We start from the raw sequence: 9,934 nt of genomic DNA, 5'->3' as shown, positions 1-9,934 counted from the left end.
ATACCAAACTGTTATACGCGGTGAATAATGAGTTCAACGGCAGTACTGTTCCCTTTTTAAGGAGCTACCGCTAGAGGGCGACTCCGCGGCTTCTCCAACCCAGATCTTCAATTTTCACATTTAAAATGTGTCTTTTAAAATGACAGGCAGACACTCAGTATCTTTAACTCTTGGTTAATATACATATTTATATGTTCACATTATTGACAGATGCAGATGAAGGTAAGTTATGAAACCAAGTTAATAAAGAAAGGATCTTTTATGCGATTCTCCAGGAGCCGGCGCGGATGCCTCGGTGTGGTGTTGGGTGTCGACGCTGATGGAACAGCACTACGGAGCCGAGAGGGGGACGGAAGTCTCTGAAGTCTGGTTCACAGCGCAGGTCATCGACGGGTCTCCTTGTCCAAAAGGTCTTTGGCCTCGTTGATCTTGGCGGCGAGATACGGTGACCCGCCTACACACACACACACGAACGGTCTCATTTTCCGATCAACACTCACGACAACAATGGACCAGTTCAGCTTTACAAATATCATTAAACATGAATAAAGAGGTTAAAGTTTGAAACAGAATCAGGATAAGTTTATGAAGCGAACCTTTATCCGGATGGTTCAGGACCATGACCCTCCGATGGGCCTCGCGTACTTTGGCCTTGTTGGTTGCTGGGCTGGCAAAAAAAAAAAAAAAACACGAATCATACATCCCGTGTGTTCAATCAGAAATCGCAACTTTCCTCCGAGAAGCAAATGCAGAGTTAAATTAAAAGATAAAACTATTTACCGAGAGAAAAATCCATTACCTGATGCCGAGAATGAGGCTGGCCTCTCGTTTGGACATCTTCTGCTCGAAACCTCCTTTGTAATATGACGAGAAAGCCTGAGGTGGAAGAAGAGTTTTTGTTATCATTAGTCGGAGCCTAACAGGGCTCATCCCCCCAAAAAAACAAAAAAAAACGAGGACGGGATCCAGCTTTTAAAAAGTTTTTCTCCCATAAAAAGATGAAGATCCAAACAGAATCCCTGGATTTCTCTGCAGAGATCTCAAGTCTTTGTTTGGACGACAAACAACTATATTAAAAAAAAAAAAAAAAATCCCTGGATGGTTTACTGACACAAAACACTGATGAAGATGAAGAATAGGAGCTACAGACCATATAGTGTCAGAAAGCAGAGACAACTGATTTTAATTTGATCAACAAACAAAAACATTCGAGATGAGAATTTTCCTGTGCGTCAAAACTGGTCAACATTTTAATGGGTTTTCGTCCAAACTCATTTCGTGCATCATGCTCAAGCCCGGCTGAACCCATGAATCCGCCTCAGTATTTACATTTTGGACCCGTTTTCTTTGACCCGATTAGATTCTGACGAGGGAAAAACTGAGGTGCGGATTCACTTGACAATGACTTGTGTAATATGGAGTATGAAAGATGTGACACGTGTCTATTCTCTGACTGAAAGGTGAAATGAAGAGTTTGGCTGAGCTCGACTGGGGGGGGTTAATGAATTTACTCACCGAGGAGGGCATCTTCCTGACAGTTTCTGAAAAGACTTGTCCAAGAGGTTTCCACAGCTGGAATGCGTAGCGGCCTGTGGATTTAACACAAGACGTGTGAAACTCTCTCTCGGGTCAAAAAAACGAAAAGGGAGCGACAAAAAAAAAAAAAAAACAACGTCAAGCAGCAGGAAGGTGTAAAGAAATCTAGGTAGAGAGAATTAAGGTAGAAATACAAACCGGACAACACGAGAGACGGTCGACAAAACCGTGAAAAAGACTGCTGCGCATTCAGATAATGTCGTTTTCAATCACGCAAACTTCTCACCTGCAAAAGCCGCAGCAGCAACACCGAGACCGACTGCAATCAGAGTCCCTCCCTGTCACCAGAGAAACAACAACGTCCAGAAGTCACCGCACTGGGTTACACGGGTCATACCACACGCGTGCGCTCGCCTCAGTACGTCACGTGTAATCCGGGCTCATATCTGCACCGCGGGTTTGTGTGACGTTTCCCCAACGATGCTGAAACTGAAAGAGAGCCACTTGTCCGGCGAAAGGATGATGAACAATAATGAGCGCGTCCACAAGCCGTTACCGGATGGAGTTTCATTGCAGCAACACAACACCTGCGTAAATGTAATAATTAGTGATCGATCTTTACCCAAAACTACGAGGCGAGAAACGATCTGGTCAATTCAATCATTTCTCAGGGAGAAGTTTAATTGTGAAGACTTGACGTGCGACAACTGCTAAATAATGTGCTGTTCGGATTAATTATCGATTTATCAACGGGCGTTTTGTTATTACAAACTAAATTATAAGACTGATTTTACATTTAGGATCTCTTGTCTTGTGGCGAGATTAAAATTATGAGCCGAATAAAAGATTTCAACTCAAAACAAAGCTCTCCTAAAGGTGTTTCTATTCCTGTCGGCTCATTTTATTAATTTTTTTTGTGTGGGTGAAATGAGTTCTCATATATTAGAAGTACAAACACGACTTCTTATAAAAATAAAAAATAAAAATAGTAAACTGTATGCAGCATAACACATATGTTCCAGAAATGCACAAAGTACCATGTCATATTATTTATATTCATGATGTAATAAATGTAAAAAAAAAAAAGCCACTCAATCCTCCCAACAGGCCTGCACTGCATAGGATTTATTATTTATCATTTGTTCACACTAATGTTTACATGAAAGAAAACACCTCATGTACACTTGAGTAAATGCGTTGCTGCTGTTGATGATGTATGTTGTTGTTTTTTTCCTCTTTATCTTAAGATTCACTTATGTTATGTTTAATTTTAGTGGTATTTGTTGAACTTATTTTCCAGAAATTGACTTTTCTTATTTTAATTTTTATTATGAAATGACCCTGCAGTGAAATTGAAATAGAATATGCTGGTAAGGTTACTGTGAAGTTAAAACTCTTGATCATTTTAAAGGGTCTTTTATCATTTCAGCCGGTGTATTAAACGACACATGGACAACATCAGTCCCCCACCAGCTGGTTGCGATGAATTTCCAGGTTTCGTTCACCTGACGACGCGATATTAGTGTAATAAATTGTCCTGAAAACTGACGTGAACCAAATTCTGCAGAGCGGGAATGAATTTAATGTTAATTTAATGTTGACATTATTTCGTTAATTTAGCTGACGTCAGACAGCGCCCGCGTGCCGCTCGCGGTCGTTGAGGTTACCTAACGCGAGCTTTCGGCAGCTTAAAATAAAAACAAAAATCCTCGTGTTTTAGTTTGACAAGACCCCACAAAGCTCTTCGCTGTTGAATCAGACACTCACCAGCCGCCTGTCTATCGCCGCGTCACTCCTAACGTTTGTCTTAGGAGAATATTCAGCGTGTCGGATCATGTCGCCTCCGTCCACGGTCGCTCCGCCGATCACCGCCATGTTGCCTCACTTTGACGTCACTCAACCAGAGCACATCCGGTTATGACTTTCAAAATAAGACTCAACGCCCAAACAGGTTAAGGGAGCTCGACAGCCACTTCCTGTCTCATGTCCAGTATCCACCGGGCAAAGCAAGTGTTGTCTCGTATGATGCGCCCCTGATAAAGTTGTATCACACCTTTGAAATTATTAGGCATATATACAGCAGCGGTGAAGTGTTTATACCATATTTTCTATTTAGCTTTATGCAGCCTCATTGATAGAAATGTAAAGTCACCTGTCCCAACTAATGTCCCTATAGTTAATTACATTAAATAGCCACTTCCAGAAATCGTCCTAAAAATAGCATGTATGCAATGAAATAAAAAAAAAAACTGTGAATGGAAAAAGACCCCATCACCTCTAAAACATGTTTATTTCTCAGAAGTTGAAAAAAGCAAAACAGAAATAGAAATCAATAGGAGTTTCAGCATTCGCCTTAATTGCAGCTCGTGTTGGAGAATTGACTGTCCAGAGCTATGGAAGACATTTTAGTCAATGTCAACCCGAGATGTTAAACAAATTACACAGGTAAGAATGGTCTCATCATTACTGCTGTACAGGTTAATGGTTTCATTGTTTTTTTTCTCAGTTCAGATCCTAGGAGCATGAAGAGGAATTTTAATTAAAAAAATATATATATATATTTTAATTCTCTCTCTCTCTGGAGCAGCTCAAAACACTAAAATCTCTGACTGAAACCAACAAAAGCATAAGTGATAAGTTGTTTGCAATCCAGATCATTTCAGTCTCATTTAATATTTTTACTGACAAACTGTATTTTTGATTGCAAGTGTGAGAAATTCGTTCTAAAAACTCCCTTTTATGCTTGAATTAAAAAGACACAAAATATGTTCATACATTGTCCTCAATTACAGAAACTTTTGAGGATGTGAAAAACTTGACTCATTAACTCAGACAACTGTGCCAGGATGTCACACTTAGCTTGATTTTTTTTTCAGAGGAAATCACACACTGACAAGTGTTGCGTTCTTCTGTAGCGTTTCAGGACATGTTGTTGAAACAAAGTTCAAATGAAATGAATTTGAGAAAAGATGTCGATCAGCTGTCGGTACTTGTAGAGTGTGTGTAGCTCTCTGAGTGTGTGTGTGTTTGGGCTGAGGTGAACCAGTCTGCTGTTAGAATTTTCCAACAGTGACATCACAACAGAGACATTTATTGCAAAGACAAAATGCAGTTTGAACCAAAAGGAAAGAAAAGATGCATGGTAAATCCAGTTATGAGGGCTATGAGAGATGGTGGGAATCGACACTCTCTTGCACTTTATATCCTTTATACACACACACACACACACACACACACACACACACACACACACACACACACACACACACACACACACACACACACACACACACACACACACACACACACACACACAGAGAGAGAGAGAGAGCTAGAGATCATCTCTTCATAATGGCTGTTAGTTTATTTCAACTGCTTTAAGCTTGTAATTGAATAAATTCTCATATAATTTAAAAATGCATTCTTTAAATCTATGGACAAGATGTTTAAAAATCTTTAGTCACAGCTCAAATTACAAAATCATTACCAAATAAATCTTCTTAAAACACAAAGCAGCTTTTGGCAGGTTCCTCACAGATCCAGTTCATAGAGGTTTTACATGACGCGTCGTTCCACTCACGGCTTTGTTCTCTGATATGTGCACAGTCCTCTCCTCCAGCATGAGGCAGCCACTCATCAGGCTGGCCTGTCGCCCAGTCCCTAACAGGGTAATAAACAAGAGAATCATTAAACTGTGAATCCCCGACATACAAACTGTTCCTCAGTGGCACATGATGAGATTACTTTGATTTTTTTTCTTTCACATTGGTTTTGCTTTCCACTGCAGGGTTTGCAGAGTTTGATGCTGACCTTACAAACAGCCGTCTCTTCTAGACTGGATAGTACAGCTGTAAATGCTACTGTTGGCCGTGTAGCGGTAGCTGAAAGTCAGCTGATTGTGTAACATGGGTTGGGTTGGTGGACATTTAGGTGTGCGCCTGTCATTCATGGTGTACATGTGTGCTACTGCAGGTGGTGCAGCTCTTGCTGATGACCTCAAGGCTCAGTGCACCTCTGTGTTACGTTACTGACTGTGTTAATATGTTGAGTTGGCTGGTTGTTGATACACAGTTAAGACCAGTTGGACTAGCTGTACGTGATGACCTCATTGAGCTCATCATCTAGCTATCGAGAAATAAATGTTAACCCACAAGGGCTTGTGAGGGCATCAAAACCCCTGTTTCTCAATTTATTTGATAATTACTGGTACATATAATCGCTAATTATGACCAAAAAGCTAGACAGTATTTGGACGCTGTCCACAGAGAGTGAATTTTTCTGCGCAGTTGCCTCTTATGAAGAAATAGAACCCAACACAGCTTCATGTAACACCAGAGAACATCTTCATATGACACTGCAGTCTGTAAAACAGAATTATATTCATTGAATCCAATTGTTAAGTTTTAAATTGCTGACAAAATGTTCATTTAGGATCATTTGCATGTGGCCACTGTGTCTGTGTGAGGTCGCGTTATCATCAATAAGCAGCTGTTAAGACACATCCCACGTGAAGAGAAAATTAATTTCTGTATTTCAACTCTTACTTGAAAAAGTTTATTTATTTGCAGTGATACTTGAATCTAAATAAAGAGCAAATTTCTGCCTTACGTAAAAGTCAGTGGAGTTCCATCAATCCATTTCCAGGTGCCCTCCGTTTCATTGTCATTCAAACCGATCCAAACTGGCAGCTTAGTGAACGTAGAGAGAAACTCCTGTTCAACAGGCAGAAAAACAAAATATTTCATGTTTAAGCCACAATTTAGAATCAATTTACCAGTTTCATCTTAACATACCTACTGAAAATTTAAAAAAAAATCTCATTTTAACCTAATTATGACCTGATAATAACTAAATATTAAGATGACAAAAGACAGTGTTTTTTGTTTTGTTTTTGTTTTTTACACTAAGTCCTGTATATCACACACACACACACACACACACACACACACACACACACACACACACACACACACACACACACACACACACACACACACACACACACACACACACACACACACACACACACACACACACACACACACACTACCTGTTCTTCAAGACTTTCTATCACCACCAGATGTGCTGCTCTGTCTCTGCAGTCTTCTCTGCCGGTGTCCCAGGAACCAGACAAGTCAGAGAGGCGATAACAGGAAAAACGGAATATGGTCCATCCTTCAGGACACGTTTTCTCTGGAAGAAAAACATCAAACGAGAGACATTACAGATGATTAAGTCCATGCTTTTATGAAGTTAGTTGTTTAGATGTCAACTTTTTCAGTGAGCGACCCTCTTAGACACCTTGAAAGAGACTTTCTACTACTCATCACCTCGTGACTGCTCTGACGCACTTTGGTCTTTGTTGAAATTAATTTTTTGCAGCTTTGAAACTGTTGCCCAAAATATGGCCTCCTGTGACCAAGTGGTAGCGTGAGAAAAGAGTCGGCGTGTGATCGGTGGGAAACAATTTGTGAAGAGCATGAGAGAGCATTTACTAATAGTGACATGGTGACAGGCAGAGATGCACAATCTTACCAGAAGTTCATAATTATAAGTATTTAATTATCAATAACTTAAGTCTGATTGATAATATTTCCACTCAGTCAGTCAAGTATGAATCTAAAATGTTCTGATTAAAATGTTGGAGGACTTCATTTTCAACATAAAAGCCAGTCAAAGACACAACAAGTAAACGTGAATAACGTGGGATGACTGGAAAAACTCTGAAACGTTATCATTCATTTTGGAAGGAAGTGGAAGTCTTTCACGTGTTGAGCTGAGGCTTCAGCTGCTTCAAATGAAACAGGGGAGCATGTTTTGTCTTCAGAGTGCTTTAATTTTCAAGGAACAGTTGAAATACAGAAGTTCACTTTCTCTTAACATGGGAAGTAATGTCTTGACAGCTGCTTGTTGCTAATAACGCAACTTCACACAGACACAGTGGCCACATGCAAATAATCCTAAATGAACATTTTGTCAGCAATTTAAAACTTAACAGTTTCATTGAAACTCTTTTAGGGTTTTAACATATAAAAATGTGCTCATAAGATTCCCAGTTGGAAAATGTGTTCATCAGTATATTCATGTCAAACTGAATTGATTTGCAAACTGACTATAATTCTACTTTACAGACTGCAGTGTCATATGAAGATGTTCTCTGGTGTTACATGAGGCTGTGTTGGGTTCTATTTCTTCATAAGAGGCAGCTGTGCAGAAAAAACTCACTCTCTGTGGACTGCGTCCGAATCCTGTCCAGCTGTTTGGTCATTTCAGTGAGGCTGGTGTTCAACAGGTCTCTCTCTTCAGTCATGGCCAGGAGACCTGCAGCTGAATGATGGTCTGAAATAAATCAAGATTCAGGTTTCAGAAACACAAAAGACTTTGTTCTGATTCTTTTTTCTATTTTAGTCAAAAGTGTAATGAAAGATGTTTGTTAATTATGTCAGGTGTATGATCGGGGTTCTCAAATTGGGGTTCTGGCCCCACTGGGGGGGTCATAGACCCACTGCAGCAGGGATGGATGACCATGAGAAAAATATCTGGTGGAACTACTTGATTTCTGTCAAGTACATAAACAGATGTTTGCTGATGCTATATTGTCTGTGTCATTACATTAGTAGCAGTATTACTGATTAATAAGACATGAAAACAGTTGCAGTGTGGTAGAGGAGGAAGGAGGAAGGAAGGATGTTTGGTTTCTAAAGGTCGACAGGACAGAAAACATTTGAGAATTGGTTTGTCTATGAAAGCTGAAGTGTAACTGTGTTCTAACTGTAGTTTTATAGCATCAGTGTACCAAACCAGAGCAGAAGCTCTCATACAAAGATCCAAAAATCCAAACTCTGTTTAGTCTCTTAAGAATATCTCCTCGTCTTTTCAAAGAAGATTCAAGACATTGGTCACAGAAACGGCAGAAAAGCTGCACCTAAAAATCACACGTACACATTCATGTTAACTTCTTATCATTTACCTCCTTTTATTTTTTTAATAAAACCCGGAAGCATTTTATTTGTTGGACTTTTACAGTGAAAATAACGTGTAGCATATAGTGATTAGGCAAGTATGTTCCTCTATAGATGACAGAAAACATAAAACACTCCCTTTTTTTCCGTGAATAAGGAACTATTGTTGCTGTGGTCTTGATATAAATATTCCTGTTTGAATTGCGATGACTTTCAGATAATGTTTATATCATACTTGATTAAGGAAGCACTGATAATTTAAAATAAGGAGGAAGAATCATCATTCTGCACTTTTTCATGCTGCTGATTGTTGGAGGGTTACATTATAAGAACCAGACTCACAGTGGACACCCAGAGTGATGATTCCAGCCAGCAGGAAAACACTCAGCAGCCCCAGAGAGACAATAACGCCTAAATGGAAACTCTTCTTGGTGCTCCTTGGACCTGAACAGAGAAAACACTGTTACAACATGCAGCCTGATGATAACACATGATCATATACATCTATTCACCTGTCTGTCAGCTCAGTCTTACCTGGCTGATTCCTCAAATGGTTTAGTTTGACGTAACTGACATCTTGAAAATTTTCATCGATATCCTCCATTGCTCGTAAGGATGCAGATTATTTGGTACAGATGGTCAGATCTGCAGACGGTCAGATCTGCAGCACAGACTATATCACGTAAAATGTGAAACGCATCTGGGTTTGATTTCTCCTTTTATCCAACTTCTGAGGAAGTCACATGGGTCTAAACATGATGACAGTAGTTACCACAATAACAATCCTCTGGTGCAACTTCTGACCACAAACCAAGAGTGGATCACACGTTGCATTTCACATCATGCTCAAGTGGCCCAAATCCAATTTGATATCAGATCTGGGACACAATATTCATCGATCACATGATTTTATTACAGAGATTGGAAAACATTACGAGGATAAAAGGTACTGCATTAGACTGGTTCAAATCATACTCATCAGATAGATTTCAGTTTGTTCATATCAACAACGAGTCATCCAGACAAACATGAGTTAGCTATGGAGTTCCACAAGTTTCAGTTTTCGGCCCAATACTTTTCACTCTGTACATGCTTCCATTAAGAGATGTCATCAGGAAGCACTGCATTAACGTCCATTGTTATGCAGATGACACACAGCTATACTTTTCTATAAAACCAGATGAAACAAACAGTTAGTAAAACTTGAAGAATGTCTGAAAAACATAAAGCCTTGGATGACCAACAATTTCCTGCTTCTAAATTCAGACAAAATGGAAGTTATTGTACTTGGTCCTAAACACCTCAGAAACTCTTTCTCTGATCACCCAGTTACCGTGGATGACGTCGTCTTGGCCTCCAGCACCGCTGTGAGGAACCTTGGAGTCATCTTTGATGAGGATTTGTCCTTTAGCCACCATATAAAGCAATTCTCCAGG

General features: G+C 39.8%; 2 protein-coding genes across 2 annotated transcripts; both read right to left on the bottom strand.

The window, feature by feature from the left end:
• Positions 1–170: 170 nt before the first annotated feature.
• dnajc15 (DnaJ (Hsp40) homolog, subfamily C, member 15) lies at positions 171–3,436 on the bottom strand. The gene is made up of 6 exons (XM_069706905.1): positions 3,304–3,436; positions 1,823–1,874; positions 1,516–1,589; positions 800–876; positions 597–667; positions 171–454 (listed from the first exon to the last, which is right to left on the bottom strand). The coding sequence occupies exons 1-6, from the start codon at positions 3,409–3,411 to the stop codon at positions 384–386; spliced, it is 453 nt and encodes a 150-aa protein (XP_069563006.1). The 5' UTR covers positions 3,412–3,436; the 3' UTR covers positions 171–383.
• A 1,193-nt stretch (positions 3,437–4,629) lies between these two features.
• On the bottom strand, positions 4,630–9,143 carry LOC138625769 (CD209 antigen-like protein C). Its single transcript, XM_069706904.1, has 6 exons — positions 9,033–9,143; positions 8,841–8,942; positions 7,762–7,875; positions 6,587–6,729; positions 6,145–6,248; positions 4,630–5,196 (listed from the first exon to the last, which is right to left on the bottom strand). Exons 1-6 carry the CDS (start codon positions 9,100–9,102, stop codon positions 5,037–5,039), a joined length of 693 nt encoding a protein of 230 aa, XP_069563005.1. The 5' UTR covers positions 9,103–9,143; the 3' UTR covers positions 4,630–5,036.
• Positions 9,144–9,934: the final 791 nt, after the last annotated feature.

The sequence above is a fragment of the Brachyistius frenatus genome, unplaced genomic scaffold (genome assembly GCF_029030835.1).
Source record: "Brachyistius frenatus isolate BFR_SWC_R1_liver_20210118 unplaced genomic scaffold, ASM2903083v1 Contig_66, whole genome shotgun sequence".
In the NCBI taxonomy this organism is placed as follows: domain Eukaryota; kingdom Metazoa; phylum Chordata; class Actinopteri; family Embiotocidae; genus Brachyistius; species Brachyistius frenatus.
Note: the sequence above shows the minus strand (reverse complement) of the source record. Positions and strands in the feature narration are given on the sequence as shown.